Source organism: Henckelia pumila, chromosome 3 (assembly GCF_033568475.1).
Source record: "Henckelia pumila isolate YLH828 chromosome 3, ASM3356847v2, whole genome shotgun sequence".
Taxonomy (NCBI): domain Eukaryota; kingdom Viridiplantae; phylum Streptophyta; class Magnoliopsida; order Lamiales; family Gesneriaceae; genus Henckelia; species Henckelia pumila.
In genome coordinates, this window is record NC_133122.1 from 181,953,421 (window position 1) to 181,974,995 (window position 21,575).

The 21,575-nt window shown below is 36.2% G+C and overlaps 1 protein-coding gene across 1 annotated transcript; it reads right to left on the reverse strand.

Moving 5' to 3' along the window:
• Positions 1-388: 388 nt before the first annotated feature.
• Positions 389-5,568, reverse strand: LOC140890864 (TOM1-like protein 5). Its single transcript, XM_073298996.1, has 10 exons — positions 5,245-5,568; positions 4,092-4,210; positions 3,625-3,703; positions 3,393-3,491; positions 3,197-3,310; positions 2,578-2,750; positions 2,363-2,438; positions 2,096-2,181; positions 1,342-1,509; positions 389-950 (listed from the first exon to the last, which is right to left on the reverse strand). The coding sequence occupies exons 2-10, from the start codon at positions 4,190-4,192 to the stop codon at positions 578-580; spliced, it is 1,269 nt and encodes a 422-aa protein (XP_073155097.1). The 5' UTR covers positions 4,193-4,210; positions 5,245-5,568; the 3' UTR covers positions 389-577.
• Between the last annotated feature and the right edge of the window lie 16,007 nt (positions 5,569-21,575).

Consider the following 21,575-nt stretch of genomic DNA (forward strand, 5'->3'; position numbering starts at 1 on the left):
TAAAAATATATTTTGTACGCATACAACGCATGTGCTTGGGTATACTGATATATGTATATGACATTGTCTTGTAACTTAATATTTCAATTTAGTATTCAAGTTCAAATAACTAAAAAATTACTCCATCCGAGCTCCGCTTACAGGTTACTTTGAACATTTAGTTATTCAACAATAAATGAACAAAAAGTTTACTGACCCAAAAAATAAAAATAAAAAAATAGATCTGTAACATCTTTTCTCCCCTCAAAAGAAGTACTATAATAGGAACTTTTACTTACGTAGATGAAATTTTAAAAATTGTTTCTGCCATTTCGACGAAATATTAATATTAATATAACACAAAATATGAAGATGAATAGACAAATTACTTTTCAAATTTTAAACAGTAAATCATTTAATATATTTTAGTCCAGAAATATGAGTTTTCACATATGTTCAAATTATACATCATCAAAAGAAATTCAGCTACTAAATACTTCTTCCAACCAAGCAAATCTCACATGAAAACCAAAACATCCACATCCGATTCATAGATAAAATAGCTAACAATATGGTTTCTAACAAAAGAAATACCATTTCAGTCACTGAAATCCATACTTCCACTGCGAGAGCTACTGGCATTTCGACTGTGTAATGAGAGGTTTCTCATATGGCCATTAACGGCGGTAGAGCCGTCTGGTTTATGCTCTTGGAAGAACTTCTCACGCTCCACATGCTTAGCTGGTGGCGGTGGGATTGTGACCGTGGGCTTACCTGTAATGACTTCTTGTTTCGACTCCACAGGGGATGGCCGGTTAACCATTTCTTGCTGTGGCTCAAGAGTTAGAGGTCGTATGAGGGGACGATGGAGCATTTCAGATGGCACGGAACGCCCAATCAACCCCAATGGTCTATCTATGGGGTGGTCTCCGTCATCTTCTGGCCGTATACAAGCTTTTCCTTTCCTTATCCTGTTCAAGAATGGGGAGTTTTTAGGATCAATTCGGATACGCGAAGCCAGAGGTGGCTGTCGCGATACAATCTTTTTATAACATGACTGAATAAGGAAAGAGTGACCATGAAAATAAAACGGTATTTGTACCACTGTATCAAGATCTAATGTTAAGCTAGGAGCTTAAGCGGAAAATCCAAATATAAAGGAGTATTTGCAAACTCTAAAAATATCTATTGTATGAGACAGCCACTCAATCTTGGTTGTGCTTGTCACTCTATTATTAGTTGGTGGAACCATATGAAACAGTAACTTAACTACCTAAACAAAAATCAGCTCAAGTATTTACATATTAATTGATAAGCCTTCAGAACAGGGACAGCAGTTGTTAATCATGTAGAGTAACATACCTTCGAAAAAGTTGTTCTGCTTCTTCCTCTTCTTCTACCTCTGTTTGTTGATGGTCTATATGATTTGGGGTCGACATTGTCCTGCAAGCTAAAAGAGCATCATGCCTTCGTAACACTCTTTCTAGCTGCTCATTAAGCTCGATTGCTTGTGAAACCACCTTTTCATCCCTAAAAGATACATAAGAAAGATATATTACAGCACCGCAAAAACTAGGAATAGATTCTTGATATTAAAAATATGCCATGGTTACTCCTGGTCTACCTAAATCAAAGCCTTCATATTGTTTGGGTTAATACAGTATTTGACCAGTACAACGTACACCACAAGTTTTTTTCTGGATGGAGTTTATGCCATACCAGAAATAAAAGCCAAAAGTTCACAAAATCGAGAGCAGACGAGGATGACCTTTGATACAGAATTAGAACTATAAAAGGAACCAAACATCCAATCTCATTGCTATGAGACTACTCCTGTCAATAATTTTTTTTCTTTTTGTGACTGTCTCTCGTATATATGATGAACCTTTGACGGGGTGAACGAGATATAGCTAGACCATTATGTCATACGATGTCAGGAGTGGAGGACATACTCCTCTGCAGACCTTTTTTTTCAGGGTAGTAGCTAAATAATTCAACAAGTTTTACAATAAAGCAGGTCGACAACAAACTTCCAGCACACTTGCCTAATATGCGTCATAAATTGTTGTCAGTTTTTATCGAGTGAGTATAAGACTTTACATGAAGGTGCTCTTACCTAGAAGTCATAGCAAGATGCATTACTCGTTGCTTTTGAAATGAACACTGTTCCACAAGGTCAAGTGTAAACTCATCCTTAGCTCCCTGAAAGGAAAATAAAGTCAGAACAATTGGCCGTCGAGTAACCAGGAAGAAAATTACAAACATTTTGCGGTGGCTAACAAACTGTACAAAGACTAACAGCAAACTTATCAATACAAAGACTAAAAATAGCAGTCTAATCATTGTTGATAGGAAAATACGAATTTCTACAAATATTAAATACCTCAGGATGTTGAGTATCAACAGCATTGAGTACGTCCCTCAAAACCTCTAATGCTGTACCAGCCTTTTCAAGAATACTGTGAGAGGTAATAAATTAAATTGTTTTAAGACAAGAAACAAAGACGAGCCAGAATAGAGATGCTTGGAAAAAACCATGTTCAGCTTCTAGTAGGACAAATAAACACTAAAAACTCATTCATTTGTAACAAAAAATACCTTGATCCAGAAACATTCTCATCCCGTGCTTGTGCTGTGTTTCTTTCACTTGTAGGAGCAGCAGATTCCTTATCTGGTGGATTATTCTTATCCACATTTGATGAATGAGGTTTCGGAACATCTTGAGGCCTCTGAATCTCTTGAGTCCTCTGAGGAAATTGCACACCTGAATTCTGAAACAGAGAGACAATCCTAAGGTCATGTATCCAAAAAAACCAGAAATAAATTTTTGAGTATTTGCTTCTCGCCTTGTTAAGGGGTATTAACAGTTCCAATGGACCAGAATCTCCCTCACTTCAACTGATTTTATTTACATATTTTCCAAATACTGCAATAATGGGAACACCTCTACAATTTTCCTATAGTCGAACACTTTTAAAAAAGTGGAACAAAATGTTCAGTCGACCGTCGATATCAGAATACAATGGATGCAAAATTTCAAATTCTTTCAAGCACTAAAGAACAGTAGTATTGTTCTCTGGCAATGTTAAAATTGACCAACTACAATTGATTTTGAATCAATTAAACAAGCTGATTGAGAACAGGTTTACCCAAGGACTTTAAAAGTAAACCACGATGTAAACATTTAAAAATTCAGCATAAGTCAGCGATGACCTACCACTAATTCAAAGTAAGCATTATAATACTGAGGAAACCTTCCAGAAGCTCCACCAAGAGATGTCTGAGCTGCATCTAGCAGAAGAAAAATCTTTTCCCGTACGGGAAGATCCGACTGTGAAAGAGACAGAAGAATTAGTTAATGATCCAATTTAATCAGCCAGCAACTGAGAAACAGAAATTGCATAAAAGCCTACCTTTTTCTTAACTATTTTAACAAGTACAGGAAGAATTCCCATCTCTATGACCTGCTTGTGGACAGAGTCTCCAACATTATTCATTAACATTTCCAGCAACTGACAAATACCAGTTTTAAAGAACAAACATGTAAGTAAAGCTAGCATGGTCAGAAGATAAATCATTGAAGGACAATAAAGTTCTTATCTAACAAAAATTAGGCAGTTATTTTCAAAGTACAAAAGTACTCACCATAACGGAAAAGAGTTGAGTGTTTGAGTTTTTGCTTCCAAGACGTTTTTTAATTGCTTTTATGACAACTTTAGCTTGTCTGCATGAAAAAATGGACAAATAGTGGTGAATGTATAGCTTGAAGTCTTCAATGCATATCATCTGCCAAATACAAGATTCTTCTGTATTTTAAGAAAGATTAAAATATAGTGATACGGTCAAGCACATTATCCAACCATCAAAATGATCCAAGCGCAAAAACAAGTTTCATGACAACTAGGGACATATCAAGCATCATGGATAATTAGGAAGAATATTTGTGTGTGACGATGAAGGGGAAAAAAGACTAGAGAAAATCGTCCGTGATAACTGAAAAGAATGACTACAAATGAGCATAGCAAAATCCCAATCAGCACCAGAAAGAATAGCATAACAGCACACATACAACACATCCACATCAACAGCTAAACTTTAGTACTAAACCTTACTTGTCATCGTGGACGACTAGTTCGCAGATTTCGATATTTTTTGTCCAATCGGTATCAGTAAGTTTGTCGCTTGTTGCAGAACTAACAAGTTCGGCAGCCATATCTATTTATGATCCTTTCTGCAAGTAAGAACATGAAGTTAAAATCATCGAATGAAATCTTCGTCTCCATTTAACTTAAAGTACAAGACATGTCCACTTGGACAGGTTCAGCAAGTGGCAAGGGAGGAGTAAGGTCCCCAAAGTCGAAAATTTCAAATTACTTTTTCTGATGTTTGTTAACTGTGAGTCTCACTCCCACAATCCAGTTAATCACACACCTCATCACTCCTCTCCGAAATGCTTGGATCCGCCCTCACCGACCCTAAGCTACCATTAAGATACGCGTGCACTGTTTCTTAAGTCACCACTTTTAAACAATATTTTCATTATGCTTTCAGAAATCTCCTTATGCACACAAATCCGCTGTAATTAACTATTATGCCATCTGTAATTACTTATGCAAGAATTTAACCAAATCTCGCAATGAAATAGAATGAGGTTGATAGACTGGATTTGACTATTATCCTGTCTCCTAAATTGTATCGTTCTGGTCGCTATCCGAGCATGTAATCAAGGTCAACTGATATGATTGAAGTTTCTACGAACAATAACTAAGTCGAGATTAAAAAACCAAGAGATTGAAAGTGACATTTCTTAACAATTTTTTCAATTGACAGTCGCAACAGCTTCTGCTCGCCGCAGTTCAATTCCTTTCTTACTACAAACTAGAGAAACTTAAAAAAATCATCTTTCTGATTAATTTTGATAAATTTATTTTTTGCTGATAATCCCCAAATTCAAATAATCAATCAAAAGAAAACAGATGGGTCTTCATGAATTCCTTAGTTCATCCTTTACTTTCTTGACACTGATCACAGTAAACTAAAAGATAAATAAAATAAAATAAAATAAAATAAAATAAAAATTCACAATATTTGCCTTCAGATCTCGTACAAAAATCCCTACTCAGGATCCCATTAAAATTGAAAACATTTGCATTCTTCATCGACAAAGAAACAAAATGTAGTCCCCGAAGTTTGCAGGCAAAAACCCTTCAAACAGGATGAAATCAGTACCAAAAACAAACACCACCAAGATTTGGAAATACCCACCTGGGAAACCAGCAAAAAGTAAAACCAGAAGCTGCAACACTCCAATCCACTCCAATCTGTGTGTATGTATGCGTGTATGTATCTATAGTTCTAACAAGTGGTGACACGTATATACAACTGTCTGCATATGATGCTAATCATGAAGAAATGAAGTAAATTTTTAGATTCCTAAACTCTTGTTTTTTTAATGGGTTTATTTCATTTTTTTTCCTCCTTCGTTTAACTTTTTCTATTTCTAAATTCTATCAATAATAATAATAATAAATATTAAAAAGTGCAATTGGAGAATCTATGTTTATAGTTTTTTCTCAATCAAAAAACTAGTGTGTCCGGGTTTCTTTCCTTTATAGCAGAAATGTGAAATGAAAGCGATGCTGTGTATCAAAGAGGCGCCTGTTTATGCTATTAGTTCTCCAATAATTGCTTGGACCACTTTACTCATCATTTGTATGACGAAAATACCCTTTCTCTACTAATTTTTGGATGTTTTATGTTTGCTAGTACTTCGTACACCTTGTTTTTTTAAAACAAAAATATTTTTGTGAAATTAAGAAAAAAGATCATAACAACCTGCCATTTTTGCCTCTATTCTGTAGTAAAGATACATGTGTATGTGTTGGGTGCTTGTACGCTTCATTTTTAAGCATAATTATTTTCAATTAAATTGATAACCGTAAAATAATAAATACCAAAACAAACTTGGGTGATTGTGCAAATAAGAAAAACTAGAGGAATTTTTAATGTTAAAAAATTGAAATATTGTCAAACTTTATTCTTAGTATGCTTGCTATTTGGGTCATTTGGACAATTTTAATCATTTATTCGATGTGTGATTAACATGAGTGACATGTGCTGTGTCATGTTAACACTCTCAATAAAAATTAATAATAAATAAAATTATAAAAAATCTGAAGATATGTGACTATTACTAAAATTTGATACATAGATAACCACAATCACAAATAAATCCATAGACTTGTGATATCAAAAATATAATGTTTTCTTTTAATACATCATTTTATTACTAGTGAAAAAATAAATTTTATAACGAGAGATAATAATAAATGTTAATTTGCGATATGACATAATAAATATAAATTTATGCACATAGCAAATTATAACACTTTGACAAGTTGATTGCATAATTCAGTATCAACATATAAAATGGAGAACGAATTCAATTTAAGATAATTGATCTTTTGGATATCTACCTTGGACATTTGCTTGAGCATTAAGGTATCATCCGTATGTTAGATATATAGTTTCATCACACTTAAATATATGAGCGTCACATCAGTGATGTTTACAAAATTTTTTATGTTTGTCATGAATGTTTACAAAATTGCTTTATGTTTATCATGAGCATTCAAAAAATTCAACTTCGTCGATCTAAAAAAAAAAAAAAAAAAAATAGATAGTAATGATCCATTAAATGAAAATTAATTACAATTTTTTTAAATTATTTAAATTAAATTAATGTTTTATTCTTAAATTTATTAATTTTTCTAAATATGTGCGTACTTTTTAATAATATATATTCTCCTATTTTTAAAAAATATTAAAACATTATATTATTAATTATATATATGTAAATCTATATTTTAATAATAATAATAATAAACAAAAAAAAGGAGTGGAAATACCAATTGGAGAGTGGCACCGCCATAAACTTATTTCGATAAATAAAGGGTACGTGGCGGAGGATGAGTGGATAGGAAAAAGCCCGCAAAGATACAAGCGGCGCAGATTAATAAAAGGCAGTGGTTAAAAACAATTGCTTTCCACGTGTCTAAATGGGACCAGCGAGTGATGAGCGTGGCTGCAATCAAACTATAGGCGCGTGGAAAGTTTCCAATAAGGAAGTAAAGAGAGGCCGACAACCCAACAAAGGTTCATTGTTTGCTTTGCTGGACTGGATTATTCTTGCAAATGGATTGACACCACATACATCACGCTTTCTATTTTCTTTTCTTTTCTTTTTTTCTTTTCTAAAAAAAATCATTTTATTATTATTATCATATTATATATATAAGAAATTTCAATAATAATTTTTCTTGATTTCAAATATATATACATATTGTGAAAAGATTATCATTTCAAATCAATTTCTCAAAATCATTCTATCTGAATCAAATTACCTAGAGGTGCGGTTAAATTGCTATGTTTGCAAAAACAAAATATTTACCCAATCTAATATATGAAAAATAATATTTTTATGTCAAAATATTACTTTGAATTATATATACAGATCGAATCGACGTGTTTCACGATCGTGAGACACACATTTAAAAATATTATATTTATTTCCAATATATTATAGTTTATTTGGTTATATTTAATGAAAAGAATTTCAAAATCCATCTCCTTCCAATATAGTAGTTATATTATAACTTGATGCGTTCCCAATTAATTTTATTCCTTGATCTTTGTTATTCTTTCGTATGTCTTTTCCTGAAAACCACGTGTAGCAACCTGATTTTAGAAATAATCAATTAAATGTATAAGCATGTTTAAAATAGTCAAAAAATGATTTAAGAAATTCTCGGATGAGATTAATAAGTAGAAAATCGAATTCAGAACGTTCGAAAATGGTCTGGAGGGTTCCAAGTGTTCGAGCAGTTTAAAAGGTTCGAACTTGAACAAGTTGGAGATCAAAAGTGCCGATCCCTTCGGAAGCAAGAGTTAAAGTTCGGAAGCTCCGATCCTGAGTTCGGAAAATCCGAACGTTCCCTGACAGACAGATATGGGCTTTTTGAGTTGTGATTAGACACGGTGGAGATCGGTGGTTCCGATCCCCTAGTTCGAAAGTTTCGAACGTTGTCAGTAGCTGTGTTGTCCAATCAAAAGACAGGTGTTGAGAGACTAATGAAGCACGATCGAAAGCTCTGAAGTCCGATCTGTAGTTCCGATCGTGAGGTCGGTAGTTCCGAGCGTGGTCTATAAATAGGGGTTCCGAGGCTTCATTTCATTTGCTCATTTCCTCTTCACTTTCTCTCGACCTAGGTGTTTCTAATGGGATTTTAGGCCATTTTAGGCATCGTTTTGGATTTCGGACGATAGCGACGTGCTACCGGGATCGTTGCGGAGTTGTGCCTAGGTTTTGAGGTCATCGCCATCAAAAAGCTAACGACGGATGCATGTATATTTCTAGACTTTGATTAGATTCTGTGAGTAGCTATTAGTGATTATATGCTTACAGGCTTGGACTCGAGTACCTGGGTAACTAGGTTGCTTAAGTTGCGTGATTTGAGGTACGGACGTACTATCCGAGATACCCTGGTTGAGTATGCATATTCTATGTTTGCATATTTTATGTGACATTACTGATATATGCATTGATTATGTCACGGATATTATGCTGCATGCATTATCATGTTGGGCCTTTTACCATTGATATTACCTATTGAGGGGTGTTATTTAGTTTTGTTTCATTCATCATTGTATTTTGCATTCATTTGGTTTTGTTTATTGCATCTAGTTCGTACTCATGCATATCATTTTGTTTTCTATTTGTGTTATGTGAATAAGAAGAATGATGAATGTTGGTCGATGATGATAGAGTTGTGAATTTTTTTTTTTTGTAAAAATGTTGCTTTTGATTGAACATAAGAACCTGTTGGTTGAATCGTGAATCTTTTTAAGCACGCATGTTAGACTAGTGTAGTGTAGCGAAGTAATTGATGACATTCGTGTTTGTTTGACCATTGCACGACAATAGGTGTTTGTTGTTCATGATAGTGCTTTGTGAAAGAGTGGATGCCCGGTGAGCCAATTTGTGGCTAAGGGCTTTTATGACTCTATGTATAAACAATCTTTTGTTTAATATAATTTATACTTTTATAATGGCGTTTACTTTATCTTTTATCATATTATTATGTTGTGACATACTATAAGATGTTTAGACGAAGACCTTGAATATACTATAGTGTATGTAAGATGTGGTGGCACATGGGGATGGCTATCATGAAACACATCTTATAGTCACTGTATATTCTAAACAGTTCCTAGTCGATTGAGCCGTCCGTTAATAAGGATAAGGATCGCTCGAGATTGAGACTAGCATTTGCGATTCCGAGTACCACGTTTCATTGGTATGGAACATAGAGATGTTCAAAGCATGCAAATGGATATTCATACGATGAATGATCGAACTACCCTATCCGGACTTTCCAAGTGGTTATCACTTATCGAGTGGATAAAGTCCGCGGTTTTGGTTGTACACCATTAGTCCTTACTACTTGAAACATCATTGAGACTCTATATGCTAGTACTGTACTTTGACTCGTTTACCGACTCTATTGAGGTCATCAGGTGTCGGGATTGGGTGCAGTTACGACACATATAGGAGTCGATGCTTTGTTGTCAAGGATTCACCACATACTTACTAGTGTGGATATCCTATGCAATCTGAGGAGATATTAGTGTGACGAATCTCTGGCCAGAGTACATGATGTGTTTTAAGAAATGGTTTCTTAGTAGCACATGTGATGTCACTATTTGATCTTCAAGATGCATTGCATAGTTATCGAATCTCGAACGACTCTCAATTTACCAATAGTTGTTGATTCGATCGGGATATATGGATGAAGGGACCGTACTGTACGCTAACCAAAATCTATTGGTTCTTGCAGGCACTATCAGTGATACCTAGGGAATCATGGGGCGATGTTGCTAGGCGCTCTTACCATGATTCCATGGGCAAGTCGGAAATTGTTGTTTCGAGTCACAAGGAGTTGTGAGCCCACGACTAGCTGTATCCCTGAACCATTGAGGGTCACACAAGTAATGGATTTTTAATCCCCGTTGAGATAATTAAATTTAAAGAGTTAAATTTAGTGAATAAAGAAGTGGGACTTCTTATATCAGAGTAGAGGAGTAAGATTTCCTAAAATGACATAGGGATGGGCATTTTTGGAAACCACTGAATTCGGATTCAGAAAATTTATCTTGACTTTAAAAGATGCAGAAATGGTTTCTGTACACATTGGTGAAATTGGTTTATCAATCTGAGTCACGATGAATTTTATATTAATTTCTGAACATGCGGGCTTTGCTTGTCAGGCTTGAACTTATGACTAATGGGCCCTAAGCTGTTAGCAGCCCACATTATAAATAAGTTATTGCAGTACAGAAATTACACAACAGAGGCTCATAATTTCGAACACTAGGGTTTTTGAGACCTATAGTGGCCGCCACCTCTCTGTGTTTTCTCTCTGAAAATTCCAGCGTATGAATTTTGAATTTGCAGTCTGGTTTAACAGATCAAATTCGTTAATTCTCTTCGTAGAAACTTCTGATAGATTTTCTAGTGCAATCTATCAGAGGGATTAAACTTCTGTTCGTGGACCTGATTGAAGAATTGTTCGTCCATCAGTTCCTGAGATATACAACAAGAGCAGAGTAATCTGTTGGTGTCCATAATCTCGTTTCGAGATTTCAAGGTAAAAATTTAATTGTTATTTAATTTTTACACGCACAATTTAATCGTAAAGTTTTGATACCCATGATATGGAATTGTTCCATATAAAATTTTAAAACTTTCGCTGCATCGGGTATCAATTCTGATTGATCTGATCACAGTTTTCCAACAGTGGTATCAAAGCCAGGTTGTTCAGATCAAGCGATTAAATTAATCAATTGTACAAAAATTTTTAAGCCTCGGTTTTTTGAAACAAAACAAATTTTAAAATTAAATTTTTCGACGGGCAAAACACGGGCAGCGAGGGGCAACGACGGGCTGCCCGGGATCGTCCCGGGCGGCTCGGGAAAATTTATTTTTAATTTTTTAATTAAAATTTTAATATGTTAAAATTCTATTTTTGGTCCGATCGAAAATTGTTTTTGATTGGTCCACGAGGCGTCGGATCGAATTGTTCGAGTCCGAAAATTTTAAAATTGATTTTGGATAAATTTGAATTTTTGGAAAATTTATAGATTTTATCCGTTAAATCATATTTTATGAAATTAATTATTTTTGGTACAATTGATGATAAGATACGATCTTATGGAAATATTGAGTAAAATATGATTTTATGTATAAAATTGGATTTTATATGTAAAATATGATTTTATTTGATAAAAAGATAAAATATGATTTTGTATGTAAAATAAGATTTTATATATGGAATATGATTTTATCCTTTTTAAATTTAATTGCCATTGCATGTTATCCAATAAATTAATTTTGAATTAAAAATTATTGGATAAGGATGATCGATTGCCATGACCAATTTTGTAGGTGTATGTTAGGAATTTACATTTGTTTTTATTGTTGTTGGGTTTATTAATGGGCCTGGTTTATGACCCAATATGAATTGTCATATGTAATAAAAGTGGGCCTGGTTTATGGCCCGTTCCCACCCCTTAAAATGTATCCCCTACTTGTCATAGTTATTTATTGTAAATACATTAAACTTAGTGGGAGACAAAGATTTGAAGAAATGGTGGGCCCAGCAGACAATGAAGACTGAAGAAATATAAATTGGAAGTTCAATGTAATAGGATTGCATTGCATACCTGCATATTACCTAGGATTGGACTTAGACTCGTGATTGGCAACCACGGGTCGATTAGTAATGGAATCGATCATCCTAAAATATAATATATGATATTATCATTGTATGCATGTTTAGACTAAATTGTATGAATCCCGCAAGCATACAAATTTTAAATGATGAGACAAATTTTCAAAATTAAAATCCCTCATTTTAAATATGATTTAAAATTGATATCAAGATTAAAAGGAAATTTAAATATTGTTTAAATGTTCCTACCTTCCATCAACGATCAATGTATGAGATGCTACCCGCGGATACGGTCCGGCTCATATTATTGGGGGGGCCCGTTCGTCGGAAAGCTGTACATTGGATCAACACATGTTGTAAGTTGGGTGGAACTCCCATGGGATCGGCTCATATTATTGGGGGATCCACATGGCGACCGTCCATCACAACTTAATATTGATGGGTCATCTTGACGTGTCACAATAAACGGCGTCATATTATTGGGCCCTTATTGGACATGAGGTAAAAACGTGGAGGTTGCTTTGGAAGCAATTGGGCTCTACCTTTTGAAAATTATGGTTGGCTGATATTATTCGGGACCATAGTTTGTCAATTGGACTCCATGTTCCCACTAAGGAAAACAGTTTCCCGTTTTCACTAGAGGGTAGTGAAATCGTTAAAATAGTGGGAGTGAGATTCATAAAATAAATTTCGCCTATTTTATGTCTTAGTAAATTAATTAAACAATCACTGATTATTGTATGTTTCTTTTCAGTATTTCATTAAGATGAATTCGCGCAATCCACTATTCTCTATTCTCGAACAAAATAAACTGACTGACGCAAACTATACGGAATGGTTCCGTAAGTTGAAGATTGTCTTAACCTCGGAGAAGATGCTCTACGTGTTAGAAAAATCTCCTCCGAAGGAAGCACCAGCTGATATAAGTCCGGAAGAGTTGGCCAAACTTTATATATGGTGGGACCATGATATCAAGGCCAAATGCTATATGCAAGCTTCGATGTCTGATGAACTCCAGAGGCGATTTGAGGATACCGTGAATGCTGCTGACATTCACGTACAACTCAAGGAACTTTTTGGGGCTCAATCAAGAGCTGAAAGGTTCGCTACTGTAAAAGAGCTAATGACGTGTCGCATGCGTGAAGGGACTTCGGTCCGTGATCATGGGGTACGAGTGATTTGGCTCATTCAGAAGTTGGTAATGCTTGATTTGGTATTGGAGCATGAACTCAATGTGGACTTATTACTTCTCTCTCTTCCTTCATCGTTTGACGGTTTTGTGGTGAATTTCAATATGAACAAGATAGAGGCCTCCCTTGAAGAGATGGTCAATATGCTTGTAACATATGAAGCCACTTTAAAGAAGGATAAACCAGTTCTCTTGGTAGGCTCCTCTTCTTCAGCTAAGAAGGGGCCAAGTACAAAGGGTAAGAAACGTTCTGCCCCATCCAAGAAAACCGGACCCGAGAAGAAGAACAAGAAAAAGGCTTCAAACATGGAAAAGTCCAAGGATGTTTGCCATCACTGCAAGAAACCCGGTCATTGGAAACGTAACTGCAAGGAATATCTAGAGCAGTTGCGAACTGCGAAGGGTATGTTCTATATTGAAATAAATGTTTCACTTAATACTACTTCTTGGGTATTGGATACCGGATGTGGATCTCACATTTGCAATGATTTGCAGGTGATGACAAGAAGTCGCAAGCTTAGAATGAGTGAGACCCAGCTGAGGCTCGGAAATGGTTCTAGAGTTGAAGCCAAAGCTGTGGGAGACGTTTATTTAATTTTGCAGAACGATTTTAAGTTACTTTTGAGAGATGTTTTATTTGTTCCAGATTTGATTAAAAACATTATTTCTGTTTCTATGCTTGATAGAGATGGTTTTTCTTGCAATTTGTGAATGGGATTTGCAATATTTACAAGAATGAATGTTTGATTGAAAATGGACAACTTGAAAACAATCTATATAATTTAAAATTAAAAGACGTTCCAATAAATTATGTTGATAAACCGGTAACAACGAACAAAAGAAAAATCGATAGTCAAAACCCGGCAAACCTTTTGGCATGCTAGGCTAGGTCATATTTCCTCAAGGAGGATGAACAAGCTAGTGGGAGAGGGCATGTTTGATATGTCTGATATTAACTCTCTACCTACTTGTGAGTCCTGCCTGAAAGGAAAAATGACTAAATCTCCTTTTAAGGGGAAACCTGAGCGTAGTCAAAATCTGTTGGATTTGATCCATACAGATGTTTGTGGTCCATTTAGAATTGGTACTCAATTTGGCCACACCTACTCCATTACCTTTACTGATGATTATTCAAGGTATGGGTATTTATATTTAATGAAATATAAGTCTGAAGAATTTGAAAAGTTCAAAGAATTCAAGGCTGAAGTAGAAAACAAGCTAGGTAAAAGTATTAAAGCACTTTGATCGGATCGAGGTGGAGAATACTTAAGTACCGAGTTTTTGGACTATCTGAAAGAGAATGAGATTCTCTCTCAGTGGACTCCTCCTATGACACCTCAGTTGAATGGTATATCGAAGCGTCGTAATCGAACTTTGTTGGACATGGTTCGATCCATGATGAGCTTCACTGAGCTTCCACCTTCGTTTTGGGGCTACGCGCTTGAAACGGCGGTGTTGTTGTTGAACAACGTCCACACCAAAGCAGTGGATAAAACACCATACGAGTTATGGAATGACAAAGCTCCTAAGTATTCGTACTTGAGGATTTGGGGATGTCCTGCTTACGTGAAGCAGACAGTGGGAGATAAGTTGGATAGTCGATCCACCTTATGTTATTTTGTAGGATATCCAAAGAATTCAATCGGATATTATTTCTATCATCCTACTGAAACAAAAGTGTTTGTTTCAAGGAATGCCATCTTCTTGGAGAAGGAGTTCTTATTGGATAAGAAAGGCGAGATGATAGAACTCGAAGAAATTCGAGAAGAACCCAAGATACAAAATAATGATCCTTCACCTCAGGAACCATTGATGGACACGCCTATACCTAGAAGATCCGAGAGGACTTCTAGACCTCCTATTCGATATGGTCTTCTTCTTGAAGGGGATCAAGATGAACCCGACGTTGGATGTGATCCAAGAAACTTCAAGGAAGCAATTTCTGATGCGGATTCAAATTTATGGCTTGAAGCTATGCAGTCGGAAATAGATTCGATGCATACAAACCAAGTTTGGTCTTTAGTAGATCCTCCCGATGGAATTGTTCCAATAGGGTGTAAATGGATCTACAAGAGAAAGCTTGGGCCTGATGGTAAGGTATTGACCTACAAGGCACGATTGGTGGCGAAAGGTTATACTCAAAGACAAGGAGTTGACTATGATGAAACCTTTTCACCAGTTGCAATGTTCAAGTCCATAAGAATCCTTATTGCCATAGCTTCTTGGTATGACTATGAGATATGGCAAATGGATGTGAAGACTGCATTTCTTAATGGAAACATTAAGGAAGAGGTCTATATGATGCAGCCTGAGGGATACACATCCATGGGAAGCGAGCATAAGGTATGCAAGCTTCAGAGATCGATCTATGGTCTCAAACAAGCATCAAGAAGTTGGAACCAGAAATTTGATGAAACAATAAAGGATTTTGGTTTCATCAAGAACCCGGAGGAACCATGCGTGTAAAAGAAAGTAGTTAAAGATGCAGTGACATTCTTAGTACTTTATGTTGATGACATCTTACTCATTGGGAATGATGTAGGGATGTTGCAGTCAACAAAGATATGGTTATCAGGTAGATTCTCGATGAAGGATTTGGGTGAGGCATCCTATATTCTAGGGATACAGATCTATAGAGATAGATCTAAGAGAATGATAGGACTCACTCAAGCTACCTACATCGACACTATATTGAAAAGGTTTTCAATGGATGGGTCCAAGAGAGGACATCTACCTATGTGTCATGGAGTTTCTCTATCCAAGTCCATGTGTCCCAAGACTGATGAAGAGATAGAGAAAATGATACATGTACCATATGCGTCAGCCATATGTAGTATCATGTATGGGATGATATCTACCAGACCGGATGTAGCATTTGCTCTGAGTGTCACGAGTAGATATCAAGCCAATCCCGGTCAAATGCACTGGAAAGCCGTGAAGGACATTCTTAAGTACTTACGAAGGACTAAGAATATGTTCATGGTATATGGAGGAAGAGAACTGAAATTGGAAGGCTATACCGACTCTAGCTTCCAAAGTGACGTGGATGACTCGAAGTCAACCTCTGGATTTGTGTTCATGCTCAATGGCGGTGCTGTCTCTTGGAAGAGTTCCAAGCAGAACACCACAGCGGATTCCACCACTGAGGCAGAATACATTGCGGCATCAGCTGCTGCTAAAGAGGCCGTTTGGATGAGGAATTTCGTCCAAGAGTTGGGCGTTATTCCTGAAGTTGTTGGTCCAGTCCCGGTGTACTGTGACAACACGGGTGCCGTTGCTCAGGCAAAGGAACCAAGGTCTCATCAAAGATCCAAACACGTACTGAGGAAATACCATATCATCCAGGAGATCGTGGAAAGAGGAGACATCACTGTCGAGAGAGTGGCCTCTGCAGACAATATCGCTGATCCACTTACTAAGCCCTTGCCAGGACCATTATTTGACAAACATCGCGAAGCAATGGGACTGTGTAGTATGACTAGTTGGCTTTAGGGCAAGTGGGAGATTGAAAGAGTGGGTGCCCGGTGAGCCAACTTGTGGCTAAGGGCTTTTATGACTCTATGTATAAACAATCTTTTGTTTAATATAATTTACACTTTTATAATGGCGTTTACTTTATCTTTTATCATATTATTATGTTGTGACATACTATAAGATGTTTAGATGAAGACCTTGAATATACTATAGTGTATGTAAGATGTGGTGGCACATGGGGATGGCTATCATGAAACACATCTTATAGTCACTGTATATTCTAAACAGTTCCTAGTCGATTGAGCCGTCCATTAATAAGGATAAGGATCGCTCGAGATTGAGACTAGCATTTGCGATGCAGAGTACCACGTTTCATTGGTATGGAACATAGATATGTTCAAAGCATGCAAATGGATATTCATACGATGAATGATCGAACTACCCTATCCGGACTTTCCAAGTGGTTATCACTTATCGAGTGGATAAAGTCCGCGGTTTTGGTTGTACACCATTAGTCCTTACTACTTGAAACATCATTGAGACTCTATATGCTAGTACTGTACTTTGACTCGTTTACCGACTTTATTGGGGTCATCAGGTGTCGGGATTGGGTGCAGTTACGACACATATAGGAGTCGATGCTTTGTTGTCAAGGATTCACCACATACTTACTAGTGTGGATATCCTATGCAATCTGAGGAGATATTAGTGTGACGAATCTCTGGCCAGAGTACATGATGTGTTTTAAGAAATGGTTTCTTAGTAGCACATGCGATGTCACTATTTGATCTTCAAGATGCATTGCATAGCTATCGAATCTCGAACGACTCTCGATTTACGAATAGTTGTTGATTCGATCGGGATATATGGATGAAGGGACCGTACTGTACGCTAACCAAAATCTATTGGTTCTTGCAGGCACTATCAGTGATACCTAGGGAATCATGAGGCGATGTTGCTAGGCGCTCTTACCATGATTCGATGGGCAAGTCAGAAATTGTTGTTCCGAGTCACAAGGAGTTGTGAGCCCACGGCTAGCTGTATCTCTGAACCATTGAGGGTCACACAAGTAATGGATTTTTAATCCCCGTTGAGATAATTAAATTTAAAGAGTTAAATTTAGTGAATAAAGAAGTGGGACTTCTTATATCAGAGTAGAGGAGTAAGATTTCCTAAAATGACATAGGGATGGGCATTTTTGGAAACCACTGAATTCGGATTCAGAAAATTTATCTTGACTTTAAAAGATGCAGAAATGGTTTCTGTACACATTGGTGAAATTGGTTTATCAATCTGAGTCACGATGAATTTTATATTAATTTCTGAACATGCGGGCTTTGCTTGTCAGGCTTGAACTTATGACTAATGGGCCCTAAGCTGTTAGCAGCCCACATTATAAATAAGTTATTGCAGTACAGAAATTACACAACAGAGGCTCATAATTTCGAACACTAGGGTTTTTGAGACCTATAGTGGCCGCCACCTCTCTGTGTTTTCTCTCTGAAAATTCCAGCCTGTGAATTTTAAATTTGCAGTCTGGTTTAACGGATCAAATTCGCTAATTCTTTTCGTAGAAACTTCTGATAGATTTTCTAGTGCAATCTATCAGAGGGATTAAACTTCTGTTCGTGGACCTGATTGAAGAATTGTTCGTCCATCAGTTCCTGGGATATACAACAAGAGCAGAGTAATCTGTTGGTGTCCATAATCTCGTTTCGAGATTTCAAGGTAAAAATTTAATTGTTATTTAATTTTTACACGCACAATTTAATCGTAAAGTTTTGATACCCATGATATGGAATTGTTCCATATAAAATTTTAAAACTTCCGCTGCACCGGGTATCAATTCTGATTGATCTGATCACAGTTTTCCAACACTTTGGATTCATGATAGTTGTTAGACATTGCATGTATGATCTAGGGCGTACCTATAAAATTTTTTGAAAAACTTTTGTTGAAAATTAAGTTAACTCCATCCGGGTTACGGGCAAGGGATTGAAATCCGAATCTCTTGTTCTTGACTAAGTATGCGGATTCCATGGGGTTAATAATTTTGAAATTTTAAAAAACAATTCCATCAGGGCCTGAAAAATGATTGAAATCCTAATCTTTGTTCAGTAGCTAAGTTTGCGGGTTAAATGAGATTGATGCTCCATCCGAGCTATAGACAAGGGGATTGAAATTCGAATCCTATCTTAGTTATAGGTAAGTTTGCGGGTAATTATTGTGGCTTATTAAAAATACCGGGTGCAAAATCCGGAGGTACGTAATTACTCTCAAGAAAGTGCATGTTTTTGTTTGGGATTGTTGGAGATGAAGGAGTGCTGGATTGTGACACTTACACTGATTTGTCATAGGTCGCTAAGCATTCTTAGGACAGATTCTTTTGAAATTGCACGAAACTGAAATGACATGACACACACACACGTTTACGTTAAACTGACAGTGTATTGTGAACAATCAGAAGTTTTTGTGGTTTTTAGTTGTTGAAGTTGAAACTTATCGGAGGCTATGTTGTTCATGATTCATTCTTACTTATATCGTTGTTTGCATTTTGTTTTTGCATATCTTGCTCGAGGGCGAGCAAGGTTTAAGTATGAGGGTGTTGATAAGTGCATTTTGTGTGCATTATTTCATGTTATTTTTATGTCTATTTTGTGTGCTTTCATATTGTTTTATGTATATGTTTATGTGTTTTAGTTTATGTGTGTGTATTTCACTCCTCGGGTTAATTTTGTATGAAAATGAATTGTTGAAGAGTGAATTACGGAGCAGCTTTGGTTGAAAAATCAAATTTAATTTTAGATAGATCCAAATCCGATATCAACCGTTCAGAATGAATTTCAAGATGTTTTGAAGCTGCTGTCAAAATTTCAGTTCGATCCGACGGTGAACTTGATATATGAATTTTTCAAAATCGTCTCTCCCAGCAAAAATTTTGTGTGGCGCGCGAGCGAGATTTGAGCTCGCCCGCGCGCGAGTCAGAGGTCCAGAATTCTATTTTTTTGTTCTGCACACGCGCGGGACTTATTCCATGCGCGCGCGCGCTCGTGTTTTGGCGTCAGATTTATGCGAAAAGTCCTTGTATTGGAAGAAAATTAATTGGTAGGCATTTCGGACCATATAAATAAAAGATATAACATATTTTTGGGGGTCCCGAAGTTCCAGAAGGAGAGAGATTGCACAAGGGAGAAGGCGGCTACTGTAGGCTTGGGAGAGAAGATTTCTTTTCTTTTTTTTGTTCTTTTTTCTTAATTTTTGTTTAATTATTGTTTTAAATTATTGAGTAGTTTGTTTTCAACCAAGAATTGGGTCGTGCAGAAAACTTGGATGTTTGTTTGGGATTTTTCAGAGTTGATTTTATTTTATTGATTGCCAGATTTATATTTGTCTTGTGAATAGTTTGATCAACTGTTTGCTTGCATGTCAATTGATTTCAAGTCGACAGAGGAGGTTTTGATTTTGATCACTTTGATAATCAACATATTGTAAAACCGACTAAAAATAGAATTCGGTTTCAGTGTGCGGTTTGGGTGTAAATTGAATTTTCACAAATATTTCATGCATTCAAATTTGATTAGAATTACGAAAGATTAATCCGTCAATATTTGAGTAGGTTTGATTGTTCTAGAAATAGAAAACTGAAAAAGAAGAATATAGAAAATCTCAGCGATGGTGCCGAATCTTGCTTGTGTTCTTCAATTCTACTCTCCCAAGCTCTCAGCCGTCAAATTCTGAAAATCTGGCTCAAACGTCTAAGAGTCAAAAAGTCCTCTCCAATTAGGGTTTGTCTCTATTTATATGTCTCTCAAAAAGCCCTTTTTTTCGTCCAAAATAATGTCAAATATTGCCCAAAATAATCAAAGTTCCAAAATTCCCAAATTCTGCGCGAATTAATTTTTCCATATCTGCGGCATACACGGACCCCGAACATGGTCCGTGTCTAGGTCTGTGTATTAAAAACTCCAGCCCAAACATTTTGCAAAGGTGCACGGACCCTCTTCCAGACGCTACACGGGGTCCGTGCATTTTCCTGGAACAAACGTCTCAAAAGTCGATGGTACACGGACCCTTTTCCAGATGGTACCCCGGTGTCCGTGCATTATTTTTCTTCAACTATTTAATGCTTCGAAGGTGCACAAACCCTCTTCCAAAGTATGCACAGGGTCCGTGCACTAAATTTCTTCTCAATCTTCTTGACCTCTTATGATTTTTCCGTGTCTTTCGGTCAATTTCCAACGTGGCATCGAATTGTTTGACTTTTTCTTCAATATTCAATTCTTCAAAAAATCTTAGTCAAACCTACAAACACAGAAAATATGACGATTTAAGCGCAAAACTCGGAATACAAATGCCAAACAAGCACGAATACGACAAAATAAAATGCCAAATAAGCTATAAGATTCGTGCTTATCAAATCCCCCACACTTAGCTTTTGTTCGTCCTCGAACAAATCAAAAGAAATTTGAAATGAAAAATATCAATGATTTACAACACATAGTGGCACAATCAAAACCTTTCAATCTACCAAATCTCGTCACACCCAATCAAAAGCTCATACTTCAAAAATCACAGGCTTCGATTTCGTCGCAATTCAAAACTCGAACACTACCCAGAAAAGATCAACAGAATGAGACGTGTGTAGTGTGAGTGTCAGAACTTATACTCCTCAAAATTTATTCGGTTCAAGGATCTCTCATGTTTATTCATCAATAAAAAAATTTTCTTTCTTTTTCTTGCCTTATATGCTTGTCTTTCATATCCCTCTCTACTAAATGTGGAACAATTATGACTCGATCAATAGGTCTTTTAAGCTTATAACGTTAGGCTACGGCTCACGGCTACAATAAAGGATAGGAAAACACAAATGAGAGACAACAAAAAATTTCTCCTCTAGCGCAATTAAAAATCTCTCCTTTCCATCAATTATTGAATTTCATCACTTTCTTTTGATTCATCAATACAACCCCTTCTTATTCTTTTTCCTCTTTTTTTTTTCAATATCTCTTGAATTTTTTTTGGGTACTTTCTTTTCTTTTTTATTTTTTTTTCAACTCAACCCTTCTTTTCATTCAAAAATAATTTGCCAACTCCTTCAAATGTTTTTCTATGAATACTTGGAGTTTTGTATATTTAAAAGCGCC